The 19825-nt window shown below is 32.5% G+C and overlaps 1 protein-coding gene and 1 pseudogene across 1 annotated transcript; both read right to left on the minus strand.

Annotated features, from left to right (window-relative positions):
* Positions 1–4669: 4669 nt before the first annotated feature.
* Positions 4670–6100, minus strand: LOC145610813 (CBL-interacting serine/threonine-protein kinase 20-like). The gene has a single exon (XM_081666101.1). The coding sequence runs from the start codon at positions 6098–6100 to the stop codon at positions 4670–4672; it is 1431 nt and encodes a 476-aa protein (XP_081522227.1).
* An 8654-nt stretch (positions 6101–14754) lies between these two features.
* LOC145610814 (protein DOG1-like 4 pseudogene) lies at positions 14755–15633 on the minus strand (annotated as a pseudogene).
* Between the last annotated feature and the right edge of the window lie 4192 nt (positions 15634–19825).

Below are 19825 nucleotides of genomic sequence, written 5' to 3' on the forward strand. Positions count from 1 at the left end.
ATACTCTCACAAGACCCCTTGCCTTCCTTAAATAAAGCGTATCAGCAAGTGTCACAGGAAGAACGAGTCCGAGGAATTTCTCAAGTGAAGGACGAAAAGCCAGAGGTTGCAGGGTTTGCTGTGCGTATGGAAAATAGGGCGAAACCTCGTCTTAGTAGAGCTGAAAAGGCAGCCTTGAGTTGTACCTATTGTCACAAAATGGGTCATGACAACACCACCTGTTTTGAGCTTCATGGGGTGCCCCCTTGGTACTTGGAGAAGTACGGCTCTCCTGGTGATTCGAAGACTGCAGCGAAGGGAAAGGCTGCCCCTCCTGCTGCTGGTCGAGGCAGAGGTGTTGTGCAAGCTCACGCCACACCCTTCACCTCTCAACCTACACCATCTCTTGGCGCACAAACTGCTGGGTTCTCTGCCGAACAGTGGCAGTCCATAGTTGCTGCTTTTGGTACTCCTCCACCTCCTTCGAATCGGTTGAATGGTGAGTGGATTATTGATACAGGTTGCTCGCATCATGTCACCGGAAACATAGCATATATGACCATAACCCCACTTCCTGTCGGTCTTCCGGATGGGCAACAAGTAATGGCAGTAAAGGAGGGTGATGTTAAACTTACAAAAACTATCACCCTTAATAATGTCCTCTTTGTTCCTAAATTGAATTGTAATTTAATTTCGGTGTCCCAATTAAGTGATGATTTGAAATGTTGTGTCTTAACTAACTCGTCTACATGTGCTATACAGGACCTACAAACGAGGGAGGTGATTGGTACGAGTGAACGACGGGATGGACTTTACTACTTGCGTGCAGAGACACTGATACAAGAGGTTTCGGCACATTCGGTGGATAGCTCGGCTTCGTTGGAACTTTGGCATGGTAGATTGGGTCATCCTTCCGGGAAAGTAGTGAAGTGGCTTCCTTTTTCTAGTAATACTACTTGTAGTTTAAATAAAGATTGTGAAGTTTGTCATCGTGCTAAGCATCCTAGGAGTAGTTTTCCTATAAGTGAAAATAAATCAACTCGAATTTTTGAGTTAGTACATTGTGATTTGTGGGGTCCTTATGATCAACCCTCTTCTTGTGGTGCACGATATTTCTTGACATTAGTTGATGATTTCTCTAGAGCTGTTTGGGTTTATTTATTAATTGATAAAAAGGAAGTTTTTCGAATGTTTATGTCTTTTATCGCTCTGATTGAACGACAATTTTCTCAAAAACTTAAAATTGTTTGTAGTGATAATGGAACCGAATTCAACTGTTTGCATGATTACTTCTTGGCTAATGGGATATTGTTTCAAAAATCGTGTGTTGGTACTCCTCAACAAAATGGGAGGGTTGAACGGAAACATAAACATATTTTAAATGTTGCTCGTGCACTTAGATTTCAAGGTGGTTTGCTGATTGATTTTTGGGATGAGTGTGTATTAGCGGCCGCCCATGTCATTAATAGAACTCTGTCTAGTGTTTTAAATAAACGTACTCCTTATGAGGTGTTGTTTGGTCATCCACCGTCTTTTAAGGAATTACGTGTTTTTGGCTCTCTATGTTTTGCACATAATCAACGTGCAAAGGGTGACAAGTTTGCTAGTCGGAGTAGGAAATGTATTTTTGTTGGGTATCCTTTTGGCAAGAAGGGTTGGAGTTTATTTGATTTAGACACTAAGGAATTTTTTGTGTCACGGGATGTGAAATTTTTTGAGAATATATTCCCTTACTTGGATGCGGTTACTACTAATTTTGTGCCTGATAATCCACAACATGAGGTGGGAATTAGCACAGATTTTTTGGAGTATGTTGAGGACGATGAGCATGATTTGCCACGACCAACAGCAGGAGCCACGGCCAACCCACGACACATTGACCCAGGCCACGGGCAGGCCGTGGATGCTACTGTCCAGCTAGAACAGCAGCAGCCCCCTTCGATGACAGGGGGGCAGCCACCCAACCTGTGGTTACGCCTCCTACAGAGGTTGTTGTGGGCGAGAACGATGAGATTATGGGTCGAGGTTGTCGGCAGAAATTTCCTAATGTCAAGCATAAAGATTTCATCGCTCATACAGTGCTCACACAAAGTCCATCCCCCGTCTCACCTAAGTCCAACACTCCACCTCCCTCAGGTATGTCGTATCGTATAGCACATTATGTTAGTTGTGACAAATTTTCTGTGAAACACCGAAATTTCATTGCAGCCGTTACAGCAGGGAAGGAGCCTACATCCTTCAAAGAGGCAATAACAGATGAAGGGTGGTGTAAGGCTATGCAAGAGGAGATCCGTGCCTTAGAAGATAATGGTACATGGGTTATGCAAGACCTTCCCCCAAATAAGAAAGCTTTGGGGTGTAGGTGGGTTTATAAAATCAAGCACAAGTCCGACGGTAGTATTGAAAGATTGAAGGCTCGATTGGTTATCTTTGGCAATCATCAGGTTGAAGGGATAGATTATGATGAGACTTTTGCACCTGTAGCAAAAATGGTGACTGTTCGTGCTTTTCTAGCGATTGCATCCTCTAAGAATTGGGAACTGCATCAAATGGACGTACACAATGCATTTTTACATGGGGACTTAAATGAAGAGGTCTACATGAAGCTCCCTCCGGGATTCAAATCTGATTCTCTTGGTATGGTATGTTGTCTGAAAAAATCTTTATATGGCCTAAAACAAGCGCCTCGATGTTGGTTTGCAAAATTGGTTACCGCCTTGAAGAGGTATGGATTTATGCAGTCATACTCAGATTATTCACTCTTTACATATACTAAGGGTGTCATACAATTAAATATCTTGATCTATGTTGATGATTTTTTGATTTCTGGGAATGATTCCGCTGCAATTAAGGCCTTTAAAGATTATCTCAGTTCATGTTTTCATATGAAAGATCTTGGAGCTCTTAAATATCTTCTTGGTATTGAGGTTACCCGTAGCTCTAAAGGGTTATTTCTTTCCCAACGAAAATATGCTCTAGACATTATTAATGATACAGGTTTATTGGGTAGTAAGCCTGCGCCAACTCCGATGATTCAAAATCATCACCTTGGGCGCGCAAATAGAGCAGTCTTAGATGACCCTGAGCAATACCGTCGGTTGGTGGGACGTCTCATATACTTGGCAGTTACTCGTCCCGACTTAGCTTATGCAGTGCACATTTTATCACAATTTATGAATGAGCCACGACAGGAGCACTGGGAAACTGCATTGCGAGTAATAAGGTACTTGAAGGGTACCTCGGGACAGGGAATATTACTTCGCTCAGATAGTGAGCTATCTTTGATTGGTTGGTGTGATTCTGATTGGGCAGCTTGTCCTATGACTCGGCGCTCTCTCACAGGTTGGTTGGTATTTTTGGGGAATTCTCCTATTTCCTGGAAGACTAAGAAGCAAGGCACAATTTCTACATCATCTGTAGAGGCAGAATATCGCTCTATGGCTGCGATTACTTATGAATTGAAGTGGCTCAAAGCTCTATTATTGAGTATGGGTGTACATCATCCAAAGGCTATACCCCTCTATTGTGATAGTCAGTCTGCATTACATATAGTCAGGAATCCGGTTTTTCATGAACGTACAAAGCACATAGAGATCGATTGTCACTTTGTACGGGATGCGATTCAAGAAGGTTTGGTTGCTCCCTCATATGTTTCGACTAAGGAACAATTGGCCGATGTTTTTACAAAGGCTTTGGGCATACAACAATTTGAGCATTTACTTAGCAAGTTGGGCATTTGTGACCTATATGCTCCAACTTGAGAGGGGTATTAGGAAAAGATATGATATAATATATTTGTTAGGCAAAGATATTTATTTGATATATAGTTAGGCTTATCTTAGGAAAGTATAATATGTTTCCTAGTTTGATAAGGTTACGGCCTACTTGTATAAATATGCTTTGATCATGAAATAAGAGAAACAAGTTTCTACTGCCTAATTCTTCTAATCTTTACATAATTGCATGTTTTTTAAAGTGCTAAGTTGAATATTTTATTTTTTGTTCTTCAAATATTTTCAAATATTATGTCATTAGAGATATTTTGATACCAATATTACCGTATATTTCAATCTTTCAATCTTCACATGGTATGATTGATGTCGTGTAATTTTAACTTACTTTAGTACTTAAAAAAAATTACTAGATTATTTTATCATAATTTATTTAAATTTAAAACTTTGTTTAAACTTTTGTATTTAAACATAATTTGTATACATTGTGTTATTCAGAATATTATTACTAAAGAGTAAATATGAGAAAAATATGAATGTGCCACTTAAACTTGTCTTATAATTTCCCATCCCTCTGTAATTTGGCTCCACAAATGAACCCAATTTAGCTATATAAGCAGCAATATTAGCAACAAAATAACACAAGTGGAAAATTTATGTGCGCTTTATATCAAGATATTTTACAGCCATAACATTGTTTTTAATTTATTTTGTGTATATACACAATTACACATTGTGGGCTTAGCTTCTAGTAATGAGGTATTTTCTTTTTCTCACACATACAAAAACTATTCAATATTCAACCATCATAAACTGTGGAAGAAATCAAAGAAGCATGTAAGGGACTTCAACAACTTATCAAAAGCTTCAAAATTGATTCAATCAGCTGCCAAGAACCCGAGTTTAGCCGTGTATGGGAAAGACTTCAATCTCGAAAATTAAAGCCTCACAAAACTCCCTTAAATAGCTTGTTCTGGCTGGTGTTGCACTTGTTGCTGAGCAATGTATGGTGGTGCATTACTTTCTTGCCAACCCCAAACTATATCCCTTAAAGCAGGCCTTAAATCACGGTCACAAAAATCGTTGTACTCGATTGTGTCACCACTTGTTTTCTTGATCTCTAGTACATGTAACATTGGTGCTACCTCAAATATCTCAGCATCAATTTTTAGTGGACCTTTTCTTCCTTCTTTGTTGCTCTCAAAATGCATCATTCCATCCTTCTTATGAATCTTAAACTTTTTATTTATATGAGCAAGCTGTTCGAATATTGAGACTATCATAGAGGGGGGCTTGGAAGTAGTGAATCGAGCCTCGGGTTGGTGCTTGTTGCTGTCCTTCTTGAAAAGGCCGGATAGATCAAAACCCGGTGATAGGGAGATAATGTCAAAAGCATTTAAACATGTAGGCTTCATAGGACCTACATTTTCGGTATCATCTACATTTTCATCTTCTTTCTTAGGAGAATTACTTGTACTAGTGCTTCCAAAATCAATGCTATTAAAAACATTGCTAACATCCTTAGGAGTTATAGGAGAAGCTTCGAGCTCATCCGGTCCATTAACATGTTTGAACCCCTTTAGAAACCAAGAATTCTCCATCAACTTGGAAACCGTTATCCTTGTGCAAGGGTCCGGGTCAAGTATCTTGGATAGGAGTTTCCGGGCCTCGGATGGGAACCAATTTGGGAACCTATAGTCTCCTCTACTAACCTTTCGGTATAAGTCCATAATATTTGTTTCATGGAATGGTAAAAACCCGGCTAGTAAAACATATAACACGACCCCACATGACCATATATCGGCCTTAGCCCCATCATACCCTTGCTTATTGATCACCTCTGGCGCGACATAGGCTGGTGTACCACACGTCGTGTGTAGTAGCCCATCTTGCCTCCTTGACTCTAACAATGCACTTAACCCAAAATCAGATATCTTGAGATTACCATTCTCATCTAAAAGAAGATTTTCAGGCTTCAAATCGCGGTGGTACACCCCACGACTATGACAAAAATCAATAGCACTTACAAGTTGTTGGAAGTAATTCCTAGCTTGATCTTCTTGTAACCTTCCTTTCGAAACCGTGTTAAAAAGCTCACCACCCTTGACATATTCCATGGCAAAATAGATTTTAGTTTTGCTTGCCATGACTTCATAGAGTTGCACAATGTTAGGGTGTTGAACGAGCCTCATAACCGAAATTTCTCGTTTGATTTGGTTGATCATTCCAACCCTTGAGACTTTTTCTTTGTCCACAATTTTGATGGCTACGCTTTGGCCCGAGACAATGTGCTTAGCATAGTAAACTTTCGCGAAATTCCCTTGCCCTAGCAACCGCCCTAACTCGTATTTATGGAACAAAATTGTTCCTTTCTTCTCCATTTCTTTCATAAGATGTTATGATCAAACTCCCTTAGAAAATTTTTGTTTTCTATTTGTTTTTTTTTTTTTTTTTTTGTGGTAGGGTGTGATTGTCAAAGGGAGTTATGATTGTTGGACGTAATTTGGGAATCGAATTCATCCATTTTGTTCATGATTGTAGGAGAGGAGATAAAGAGAAAGCGATACGCTTTGAAGGCAAGGGAAGGGCAATGAAAGAAAGGATGTTCAATCAAAGTTTTCCCTACAAGAGAGAAAATGTTATAATTTGTGTTTGTTTATCACAAAAAAACATACGAAATTAGTGGATGGTAAAAGCGCGGCTTATAGTCAAAATAAGACCGTTCTTTTTGTGTAATTATTACTTGGATTTTGCTCTATTTATGGTAGTAATTTGTGGCTGTTAATTAGGATGTTTTAATTGGAATATTAAATTGATTGCTTTGGAGTTTTTAATTATCTTTTTTCTTTTTTAAATAACTTTTGATAAGAAATGTGATGACTTATATGTGGTATACCTAATACTTCTGGTTTATGCTAGTTTAATTTAGGGCCTGTTCATATTTACTTAATTTCAGTTCAGTTCAGTTCAGTTCAGCTCCAATCAGTTCAGTTCAGTTCTTAATTTCCCTCTCACATAAAATATTCATTTCAGCTCAATTCAGTTCAGTTCAGTTCAGTTCAGCTCCAATCAATTCAGTTCAGCTCAGTTCAGTAAATGTGAACAAGTCCTTAATTTATTTATTTTTTGATCAAGTTATGCTAGTTCAACTCTTTGGCTACTCTCCAATTTTTATTTATTGATTTATTATTTACCTTTATTATGCTAGTTCAACTTATGGTTTGGTCTTATTAAATGTTGATTGAGTGGACTAATCTAGGGCACAATTGAAGGAGATCGTGCAAAATGATTAACATGATTCTAGAATAGCAAATATAATGTTTTATGATGTTGCATTGAACTTGACGATCGAAGTTTATAAACTTTTAAACTCAATTATCTTATATGAAGAATTATACTTTGTACTACATCCGAATGATCCGATCCATTTCATAACTGCTTGCTCAAGAATTAAGAAAATAAATAATAGTTTGTGCAATGGTGGATGGTCTTGGTCGAGCTTTTGAAGATGCTTTGAGTCTGTTTAATGGCACGGTGGAGTCTGATTTTTTGAATAATCCTAGTGAGGTCGCTGCCCCAAAATTCATGAAGAAATTGGCAGAGATATATATATATATATATATATATATATATATATATATATATATATATATATATATATATATATATATATATATATATATATATATATATATATTACGAAGGTTATCGCTTCTGCGGAATCCACCTTTTCATTATCTCCTCGACTATCAGCATTGTGGAAATCGCAGCAGGGAGATCACACGTTTGCTTGGCTTTGGGACTTATTGATGTGTGTTGTCCTACCGATTGGGTGTTCCATTATTCTCTGTCTCAATGTCGTGCTCTGCTTATTCAAGGGTTTTTATTAGGGATATGTTCGGTGATCACGCGGTGTCGTGTGCTGGTATCGTGGGTATTAAATATCGACATAATGTTGTTCGGGATACCCTTGTCGATGTTTGCTATCGTTCTAGGATTTCAGCAAAGAAAGAGGTTGCCATTTGGGTTGTCAGGAGGGAATGACGAGGCCCTCAGACCTGCAGATGTGTTACATTATTCCTGGGATCGTGGCCGCGATGTCTGTGTAGATTTGACAAGGTCTTCTACTTTATTCCAGGACGGTTTGTGGCTGATGCAGCTCATCGAAAGCGGGTTAAGTATGAAGCTCGTTGTCAGACGATTGGATATGGTTTCATTCCCTTCTCCTTTTCTTCACTTGGGGAATTAGAGAAGGAGGTTGTTGCATTGCTGAGGCGGATTCAGAAATTCTCGACCACGCAAGACATTGAGGCTTGTGTTGTTGCTCATATATTTACTAGGCCGGATAGGTTTTGCTACATCTAGAGTAGTGGCAGCCAAGATTGTTTCTCGGCTTTCCACTAATTTTTTATAGGTTGTATGACTTTGTGTGTTTTTGAGAAATAATAATAATAATAATAATAATAATAATAATGAATAATTAAAGTAGGAGCGAGAGTGTAAAAATATGCATTAAGTTTTGTATACGGCGGGTAAGTTTCAATTTGTAATGAGTTTAATTGTATTTTAATGTGTAATTTCTAATGAATACATGCTATAAAGGCTAATATGATTTATTTAATATATTATCATTGTTTTTTAAGGTTAACATTTATGTTAATAAAATGATAACTGTTGTAGTATACCAGGGTAACAACTGGAATAACTTTTAGGGCATGCTTGGATTGGGGGTAAAATATTAAGGGGATAATAAAAGTCAAACTTGAAAAAACAAAAGTAATTAGAGGTGTTGTTGTAGGAGACATGGTGCTTACAAATGAAATAAACTAGTTGTGCCATGAGGAAAAGAGAGAGATGGAGGAATTATTACTCTCATAAATGAGGGTAATAGTTACCCACCCTCCCCTAGTGTAACTATTACCCCCAAAATGAGGGTATTGATTCCTCTTTCTTCACCTCACACCATACCATCACTACATAATCTTCTTACAATCACACCATCACTATCTCCTTCTTCCCTATTTTCACATTCATTTTGCTTAGTTTGACTTTTATTACCCCCTTAATATATTACCCCCAATCCAAGCATGCCCTTACGATAACTTAAACTCGTTAACTTAATGAAATATCGCCTTAATCAAGAATTTGTGAAAAAAAATGATGTGTGGGTACGGTTGTAGGTTTAATAAAAAAAAATATATACACACTAAAAAATAAAAGGGGAGAAAATTAAAGTATATAAATAATTATAAATTAACTACTTAATAACAGCATATTTGTAATAAAAATCACATATCAGAATATCAAATTATCAAAAAATAAGTACTAGTATATACAAGTACTAGATGAAGCTCGTGCGATGCATGATTTGTTTGAATTTTTTTAAACTTTTTTTTTTATTTATTTATGTGCTAAAATTTGTCATATTTAGATAAAATTCCTTGTATCAAAAGATAATATTTTATATTTAATTAGTTTAAACTTAAAAATCTCATTCACCAATTTGACCTACGTGACATTTGAATTATTTAATTCTAAAAAAAACAATAATCTCTTATTTGATTGTTGGCTACAACTAAAATTTATAATCCTACCTGGCGCGCTAAGAAAATTAAAGACTACGTGGCTCTCTTAAAGCTCGGAAAAAAAACTCCCCTTTATATATATATATATATATATATATATATATATATATATATATATATATATATATAAGATTAAATTAAAATTAAAATTTAGATTGATAAAATGTAGTGCATCATTAGTCGTTTATAAGTGATATAACATGAGATTTTTGTAGGCCAGACTTCTACTATAAGTCTATAAGGCCATGAGATTTTTGTAGGCCTTTATAAGCCATATAACTATATAAGTCTATAAGGCCATGTTTGGTACATTATATTGTTTCTAAGAGCTAATCTAACTAATTGGCTACATTATTTTACTCAACTTTTCATAATGATGTTCCTATAAGTCTATAAGTCTATAATCCCTCCGTTTCATAATGATGTTCCTGTTTCGTAAATCGATGCAAAATTTTACTCAACTTTGACCGCAAATATCTTTAATCTCACACTAGCAAAAGTTATAAAAGTTAGATATTAATAATCTACTCATCAAGACGAATCAAACTAGATCCCACATGACTATATTTATTCTTATAGATTAAGAGAATTTTAGAAGATTCTCTCTTTCTTAAAAAAGTCAAAGATTTCAAACAGGAACATCATTGTGGAACGGAATAATTATTATATGTCTGGATTGTGGATATTAGTTGTTGCACTTATCTACGAAGTATATAATAATGCTTGGTAGCCTATAACATGTACTCCCTCCGTCCCTAAATTACATTCCTCCTTTCTATTTTTGGTATTCCAAAATTACATTCCTCCTTTCTATCTTTGGTAAAGTTTTTTTAGTAAATCAACTATCTTTTTTTGTTTATATTTAATACTTTCTCACTCATCCTTACCTAATCTCACTCATAATCCTTGTGCCAAATTACAATGAATATGATTGGTTAAAAATTTTCAATTAGAAGCATGTGATTGGTCTTTTTTTTTTTTTTGCAAAGGATTGATGACATGTCATGAGTAATAACTATTCTATCTTTGTACTTTCCATTGCATTATCTAATTATTGTTATTTGTCTTATTCTTCTCTCCTTAATTCCCGTGTAAATTTCCAAAGAGGAATGTAATTTAGGGATGGAGGGAGTAGTTATTTTGTTACTTTAACATGTAAAATGCAAATAAAGAAACAAGTATTAGATTTGCTGGGGATCGATGCAAATTATAGAAATTTTAATACAAGTACAAAATTATCATATGGTTAAAATTTCTCAATCAACTAATCAGAATGGTTCTATTTTTGAAATTAATAGCGAGTTTTAACTCAATTAGCTTAGTAAAAGTACTCTTTTAGCAAATAACAAAAATAGTTGTTTATATAGTAAACCATCTAAGTTTGGTCATAAAAGTGTTTTTTTTTTTTATTTTTTTTTTTTAATCGAAACTCACTTTATCTAATATAACAAGGTCGTCTTTTGTTTCATTTAGTTGTCACGTTTTTGTAACAATGTTTGTCATTGCATGTATGTTAGTTGGTATGATGAATTAAGTTTTTTAAAATTATATATATATATATATATATATATATATATATATATATATATATATATATATATATATATATATTTGTCTTACTTTATTTTTACACATAATTGATTTTTTGATTTTAATTGTGAAAATGGATTATATTGGATATCTTCGGTATTAGGTTTTGTTGGAGATGAATTTGGTGTTGGTAAGGAAGACGAAGACGAGGTTGTAGCATTATTGTTTCGTTTCTTTATGATCAACAAGCTGTTTTCTTGGGTTTCTGATGATATGAATCCAGCTATAAAACTAATAAATGAAAGAGTATATATAGCAAAATATGAATCAATAGTTTTGGATGATTTAGGAGTCAACGAACTTGGTGACCAAGTTGACTAAAATATCTTTGTAGCCTAAAATCAATTACTTTTTATTATTAAAAAGAAGTTACCCTATGATCTTTAATAAGTATTACACTTGCTTATCAAATTTTTTTAAAAAATATTTCCAATAAAATAAATCGATATATTTTAAAATTTGGGTTACACTTATTTTTGGGCAAACAAATACATTTAATTACTACTCAGAATTCTTACTCCTAATTTCTTCAAAAAAAAAATAAAAATAAAAATAAAAAAATCTTACTCCTAATCTCATAGTCTTCACACCTAATTTGTTTATATACGACATGAAATATACGTGCAATAATGTATGTGCAATATATGTGCAATATATAAAGATATATTCAATTATCAATTAAAAAAATTTGTATAAAAAATTTTATATTTCAAAAATAAAATTGTAATAAATCTAACAAGATACAAGACTAATTAATGATTTTAGGTATAAAATTATAAATCACAAATTCAATAATAATATTGATTGTTTAAATTAAAAATATGCAAAGTAATATAATATAAAAGATATATATTATCTCCGTTTCTTATTATGTGCAACAAAGGAATATTTTTTATGTCTTACAAATAATACTTCTATATTATACATAATAAATAAATTTAAAAAAAAAACAGATATACTATAAAACCTTGAAACTTGTAAGGTAGTACTGTCCGATAATTAAAGCGGTCTGTTTTCTACAAGTAAGTCCTAACCATTTGAAGGGCATGCAGCATGATATTTATTTATTTTTGCCAGCTATATCTTAGTTGGCAAATCACATAATTTACTGATAACATGTTACAAGTAACCTAACTTTAGTGGTTTCATACTTCATCAGTTGCAACTTGTGAGATAGAAACTTTCTTGATAAGACCACATATAATTTCCTATTCAAAAAATTTGGTTTGTTCAATTTACTTACTCTACATGCATTCTCTGACTATTTCTGATGATTAACAATTAAGAATAATTTATTATGTGAAAAGTTATTTTAAGTTTAGATTTGTGTACATAATAATGTATAATTTTCAATTACTACTTTATTATATTACATAATCACTACTAATTGATGATTAAAAATTTGAATGACAAGCGTGAAATATAAATTGTCTTTGTTTAAAAAAAATATTCTTTGTAGATAAGCAAAATTACATTTAGTGACACAAACTTAACTATATATACTATTTATATACTTATTGACACAACCTTGTCTCTAAAAGTAAATTGACACCAACTTGGTCACTAAAAACCATAATTGACATTTTGGTGACTAGAGAAATTTTAGTCACCGAAATTCAAAAGTAATTAATAATTATTTTAAAAGGTTAACACAAATAATGAATAAAAAAAAACTCGATTTTTTAATATTAACATCTTAAATTATGGCCCTCCCTATATTTATATAGTTTCATGAATATTGTATTTTAAACATTAGATTAATAACTGAAATATAGACAAATAAATTATTATTTTTTATAAAAAATTGAAATAAGGAAGAGGTGATTTTATCAAATAAAAATGGATTATCCGACACATACAATCAAGGGATTATTAATTTATAAAATAAAAGAGATACATTCTGTAGTTTGGATGCTATATAACAAAAATCATATTCAATTTGGATCTTGTTAAATTTGCCTGGACATAAATATATTTTTAAATACAAATTCTTAAAAGACCTAGTTCACATTAATTTATTTTAGAACACTACTATTAGATGGTCATTTTATTAATATAGAAAATTTACTATGCTAAAATAAATGTTATTATGTATTAAATAATAATCCATTATTATTATAAAGGTCATAAGAGGCTCTTTTTTTTTAATTTTTTTTAACTGATCTGATCATCAGCAATATGAAAAATAGACGTTTTTATGTTAAAATTAGGGTCACAATGTTTAACGTAACGTCGGCTAACACGTTTGTAATTCAGGTTCACAATAATATTTAAAGTCACACAAGTCACGATATTGACTATTAATACTATGTTCAACATAACAACAATTGCGTGCATAAAAAGTAAGAACCTTAAGTCCACAACAAAATCATTGTGAACTAGGTCTACACAAATATTTTTCATTTTTAAGATATTAACTTTTGGTAATAATTTATACATAGCCTACGTGCTATATATAAGCATTAAATACACACTAGAAAATTGTGTAAAGTTAGGAAATCATGAAAATATAAACACTAATTACACTGATTTACGCGTGTTTTTGTCATGAATTCCTAATATTATACCATTTTAAAGAATGTATTAAATGCTTATATATAGCCCTTAGGGCCACATATAACATTACCCTTATAATAATTATACTCCATCCGTCCCTAAATTACATTCCTCCTTTCTATTTTTGGTAAGTTTTTTTTAGTAAATCAACTCTCTTTTTCTGTTTTATATTTAATGCTTTCTCACTCATCCTTTCCTAATCTCACTCATAATCCTTGTGCCAAATTACAATGAATATGATTGGTCCTTTTTTTTTTTTGCAAAGGATTGATGACATGTCATGAGTAATAACTATTCTATATTTGTACTTCCCATTGCATTATCTAATTATTGTTATTTGTTTTATTCTTCCCTCCTTAATTCCCATGTAAATTTCCAAAGAGGAATGTAATTTAGGGAACGAGGGAGTACACAAAAAAATATTAATGGTCAACATGTTTTTAGGATATTGGTGTATTAGATGAGAGTAATACTTCGTACGTAGTAGTTACTAGTTAGCACGCAAGAGGAAAAACACTTGGCAAATTTGAGAACCTTTTTCATAGTTCTCACTTTTCATCATGCATGAAAGATGAAATAATTTAACTTCTCATGCATGAAATAGTGGAGATATAAAATAAACATGAGCCTGAGTGGTTTCGACTATAGTATTAGAGAGTATTTCGTATCATACATGAAGTGTTTTTATCATTGTTTTTTGTACCATTTATGTCTTTAACAATGTTTAAATTAAAACAATCAATATTAAGATACACTTAAACCAATCCCTTTTTAAGCAATATTATTTATCTTTATAATAAGATAAAAATGATTTTTTTTTTAAAAAAAATGGCTAATATATGTAGTTAAAGTGTTAAACCAAAAGGTTAAATAAATATGGACTTGAAATAAAGAGATAGTAAAAGTAATACAAATTCAAACTAGCTAGATACTTATATATAACATTAATTTTATTTATTTAGAGTTTATTCCAACACTACTAATACCACAAGGACCGGAGATAGCATTACATTCAACGAGAAACTTAGCTTCTAGCTGTTTTTGCTTATTATGATCCAAATTTAAGGACCAATACTTAACTAGATGAAAATTAGTACTAGCTAGAACATTAAAACTAGATTAACCTGATTCTCAAATTATTAGTTCAACTTCATAATTCTTATATACGCCCAAGCCCAAGTACAAAGTACATTCAAGGTTATTTTTTTTTCTCATCATTTGATGATTTAAACGGAGCGGTAATCATCAAAATGACCAAAAAGATATCATTGATGAATGAACCTTGCACCAGGGTGTATATAAGAATCTCTCGGTTAAACGAGAGCAATAAGGTTAACATTTTCAATATTATCAATAGTACTAGTAGTAGTATCACCGTTATTATTAGCAGCAGTAATAGCAGCACTAGTGTCATTAGTAGTATCATTAGTAGTTTTATTAGCGGTATCATTAGCAGCCTTCTGTTTGCCCCATTTCCTAATTTGAATTTGAAGCATAGCAAAAACAGCCAAAAAATCAACCCTTTGCCTTGGAGAAAGAACATCCAAAATCCCCTTCAAAGTCTTAAGCCTAACATAATCAGCCATCTTCATAACCTTCTCCATCCCATCCATCAACCCTTTCATAGCCACACCCACCAAACCCTCGACTCGGCTCGGCTCGTGCTCGTTAACATCCATCCGACTCGACATTTTCGCCAACCCCACCATCTTCAAATCACAAATAGCCATCTGCAGCCTCTCCAAATCCATCTCCACCTTCTGCTCCTCATGCTTAATCCTCGCCCCGAGCGCCGCTACACTGCTAGCCTGCTCATCAGTGAGCAGACTCAGGCTAGTGAGCGGTGCTCGGGTCTTACGGAGTGACTCGACAAGACGAAACGCAGTAGAGGGTTTCCACCCGGTAACCCAGGTGAAAGCCGCCTCGAGTGGGCTAGCCCACTGAGGCGAGAAGAACGACAATACATCTTCTTTAGCCGCGGCCCACTTGGCCGCGTAGAACTCCTTGTGGTGAGTTGTTAAGGTCGCCACCACGACGTCGTAATTCGGGTGGCGGCCTAAAACAAGCTGCTGAAGATGAAGTTCGAGTTGCTTAAGCCAACTCTCATAGTAAGCACAGAATTTCTCTTCTGTTATAGAAGTAGTAGAAGTAGCAGAAGGATATTTCAATGGCAAAATTAAATTAGTATTCATTATAAATTGATATTTTATTTGAGGTTGAATTTTTGGGTAATTTGGAGAGAGAAAAAAGAGGGGGTATAAATAGGAGGTGGGAGGTGAGAGTACTGTAGTGCATGGCTTACGCGCAGCATGCTGTGAGCCGTCTAGTTTAAAAGGGTGGCAGGTGGCTTCTTCTGTGTCGTAATTTGCACCAATTATATATTATACTTTTACTAAACTATTCACTTATGTATTTGTATTAGGAGTTGTTACATATTCAAAACTCATGTTTCTTCTGCTTGCTTGTGTTATTTGTATTAAGAGTTGTAACTTGTAACATATTCAAAACTCGCTCGTGTTTCTTCTACTTGCTTGCTTGTATTATTTGTATTAAGAGTTTATGTTGTAACATATTCAAAACTCATGCATGTTTCTACTTGTATTAGTAACTGGATCCTACATTTAACTACCTTTTCTCTAATGAAAAATTTGTCATAAATAAGTCAACTTTTGCGTAGTTGATTAGCTCTTAATAAGTCAACTTATTAAATAACTTAAAATAAGTCAACTTTTAAGAGATATTTTCGTTTAAGAGGTCAAATGACTTATAACTTACCAAACAAGTCATTTTTTAATTAAAATAATTTATACAACTTAATTAAATGTTTAATAATAATTATGTTACATAAACAAATTATTATAAAAAAGACCAGCCACCCCCTCACCCCACCCACTGCCAGCCTCCATTCCCTGGCGTCGACGACCTTACCCCCTCCCTTACTCTACCCACGACACCCCAACCCCCCTTTTCCCATTCCCTCTTCCTTCACCCCATCGCGACACCACCCCTCCTCTCTTTCCCCTATTAGAAACGCTCCCCCACCCCCGTCCCCGTCCCCGTCCCTGTCCCTGAATCGACCCCCTCCCCCAACCCTGAATCGACCCCCTCCCCCAACCCAGAAACGTCACTACCCCTAAGGCTAAACCCATCCCCCCAAAACTTTCCTTAACGATTTTAATTAGGTTTCGTTTAAGGTGGTTTTGGGGGTTGCGTTTAGGGTTTAGACGTTGCGTACTTGCGTTTTAGGGTAGGGGACGGGTCAATTGTTAAAAGTTGTTGTCGGTCGCTGATAGGGAGAGGGTGGCTAAGATTTTTTTTTTTAGTGTTTTTGTTTTTTTGATATAATTAATTAAATGTTAATTGAAATAATATTAATAATTAATAAAAAAATCTTAATTAATTTAAGATCAACCAAACAATGACATGTGTCTTACTTTACCTTTATAACCGGTTACCATTTAATCTAACAAGTTGTGAATCATTTTGTGAAGATATCTTATAAAAGTCGACTTATTTTGAGTTAATCGAAAAATTAGCTTATTTTGAGCTATTTTAAAAAATTTGTATGAAATCTTCAAATCTTATATCTAAATTTCAAAAGTCGATATGTTATGAAATGACCAATAACTTTTAAGTACTCATGTTCACCTGAAATAATAGTCGGTAAAAAATAATTTTATTTCAATTAATAGTTTCGTAACCTATATGACTAACATCAAAATGAAATCAATAACTTTAAAATATAGAAAATACAATAGAAAGCTTGTAAATTAATAAGGGTTCAGCAAAAAATAATTAGGTTCAGCAAAAAATAATTTATTCTCAGTAAATACAATTTTAATTTAAATATAATTTGAGCTGTGCCCAGTTAATTCCCTATCTGGGGGGGTATAATCGTTTTTTCAATACAAGTGGAGGGGTACATGCGCCTTTTCATGTACTACATGTGTAATTTTCTCACCAAATTGGATAGCTCACCAAAAGTATTGAATAAATGACCACGCATTTTTAATATATTTACATACAAGCCACCAGACTAACAAAAATTCGTTTATTTGGAAGATAAACTTGAATTTGCCGAAATAATTTTAACTTGGCAAATAAGGTGAAAAGAATATGGCCTAAATAGTTTGTGAATTGTTTAACATTCCCTCAATGTTAGATTTATTATATTCATTTTTTTAAATTTTTTTTTTTTATTTATTACATATATGCAATTGAATATTACATATTACAATTCATTAATTGATTTGTTTAGAAGTTATGTACTGATATAATTGTTTTCAACATGCAAAATCATTTTTATATATGTTACCCCGTAGAAAATATTAACTTTAATTAAGTTAAACTTGCATTGATAACATCATACAAACACACACCGGAAATAAATATATAAAAAAAAATTCAATTAATATCATTAAATTTTATATTGTCAAAATAGTTATAATGATAAAACCTAATTTAAATTTAATAATTAAATATCAAGTGAAATAAATAGGCCTAATTTTTAAAATGAAGTACATAAAATAGTGTTTTATTGCCAAATAATAAACTTTACTTAATATGAAAATTCAACCCTATAGCGAAAAACCTAATTTTCCACCACTATTTGACATATTTATACTTAATTCTAATACCGATAATTAAAAACAAACTAATACACCTTTCTCACCCTCTTCGAAACTGTTCCTTTAAGGTGGAGGATCAAGATTATGAGAAAATGCATTAAGTTGGATTTTGGTGATTGATCACTAATCGATAACATTCTTACGTAATTCACTTGACAACATTCATACATAATTCTGTTACTGGTAGTTAAAATTAAACTGACATGCACACCATCCTGACCCTCCTTGAAACTGTTCCCATTAGGTGGGGGAATGAGAATGCGAGAATATTGTTGATTGCATTAAATTAAACCTTGGTGATTTACCACAACCGGACAACATTCATACGTAATTCTATTTGTTAAAATCAAAATGACTTTTCGATCCTCCCCAAACCGTTCCTGTAAGGTAGGAATAGTGTGGTGATGATCAATAATATTGGTTTATTAAATTGATTTTGGGTGATTTTCTTACCAAAATATGAACTTACTTATATGACCTAATTCTTTAATAGACATATATAGTAACATAGTAACAATTTAGCTTTCTACTCCCTCCGTTCACTATTATAATGTTTGAAATTTGTTTATACCTTATTATCTATTTTTAAATGAAATTATAAAGCAATTAATCTTTAATTTTGGTTATAATCTTGTAAAAAAAAAAGTTATAATTTTAAAAGAAGACTGGCCAAGTTATTGTTCAGCCTGCCTTTTATAGTAAATTTTTTAAAAACAAAAAAATAAAATCATGTCCTATTTAATATTTTGGAATAAATTTAATTGGGTTTAAAAATTTAAAAGCATGTTAAAGAAAAAACAGTTAAAAAAAAAAAGGAAAAGAAAAGTCAAGCTGAATTTTAATTCAATCATGGATCCAAATATTTGAAGGTAAAAAAATATAACAATACTACATTTGCTCCAATTCACATGCTCTAATATGTCAAATACTACATGATATGTAAATTTATTTTTTTTTTTATCAAATAGCACAAGTACAATGACACATATGGAATACATTTTCATTTGACATGATTTGATTTGATTGTTTTAGTTTGTAGCTATATGATTTTAAGAAGTTACACTTTCCACAAAGCTAAGGCTATGTTTAGTTTATTTAATCAAATCTAATTTTCCGATCTATCTGATGATTAAGATATTTGACTAAACTTAGACTCATCTAAATTGAACAATAATCATTACAAAAAAAAACAATGTATTGAGTAAGGCCCCGTTCTTTAGAGCTGCTCTGCTCTGCTCTTCTCTGCTCAAATTAAATTTGCTTTTCTCTGCTCTGCTCAACTCAAAAGAAATCTGCTCTGCTGTGCTCTATTTTCAAATTATAATTAATAATAACAATATTAATAATTAATATTCAATAATAATAATTAATATTGTATTGATGATACTAATTTATTATTCTGAATAATTATAATAATTATTAATATAAAAAATAATTTTTCTAATTATTAATATTAATAATAATTAATATTTATTAATCATAATAATTAATATTTATTAATCATAATAATAATTAATGATAATAATTATCAATAATAATATTTAATAATTCAAACTATTAAGAATTAATATAAAATATTATTATTAATTAATAATTTCTAATAATTATAATAATTCTTTCAAAATAAATAAATAATAATAATAACAATTAATAAAATTTTCTTTTATAAATATTTGATATTAGAATCACAATGTATAGAAATATTTTATGTGGGTATTGATGGTTAGTTCATTGAGTTGAATTATTTTTCAAATAT

The sequence above is a fragment of the Chenopodium album genome, chromosome 24 (assembly GCF_948465745.1).
Source record: "Chenopodium album chromosome 24, dcCheAlbu1.1, whole genome shotgun sequence".
Taxonomy (NCBI): Eukaryota; Viridiplantae; Streptophyta; class Magnoliopsida; order Caryophyllales; family Amaranthaceae; genus Chenopodium; species Chenopodium album.

Excerpts from the sequence above, each read along its gene's own strand:
- LOC145610813 (XM_081666101.1), bottom strand. The coding sequence starts at position 6,100 with ATGAAAGAAATGGAGAAGAAAGGAACAATTTTGTTCCATAAATACGAG.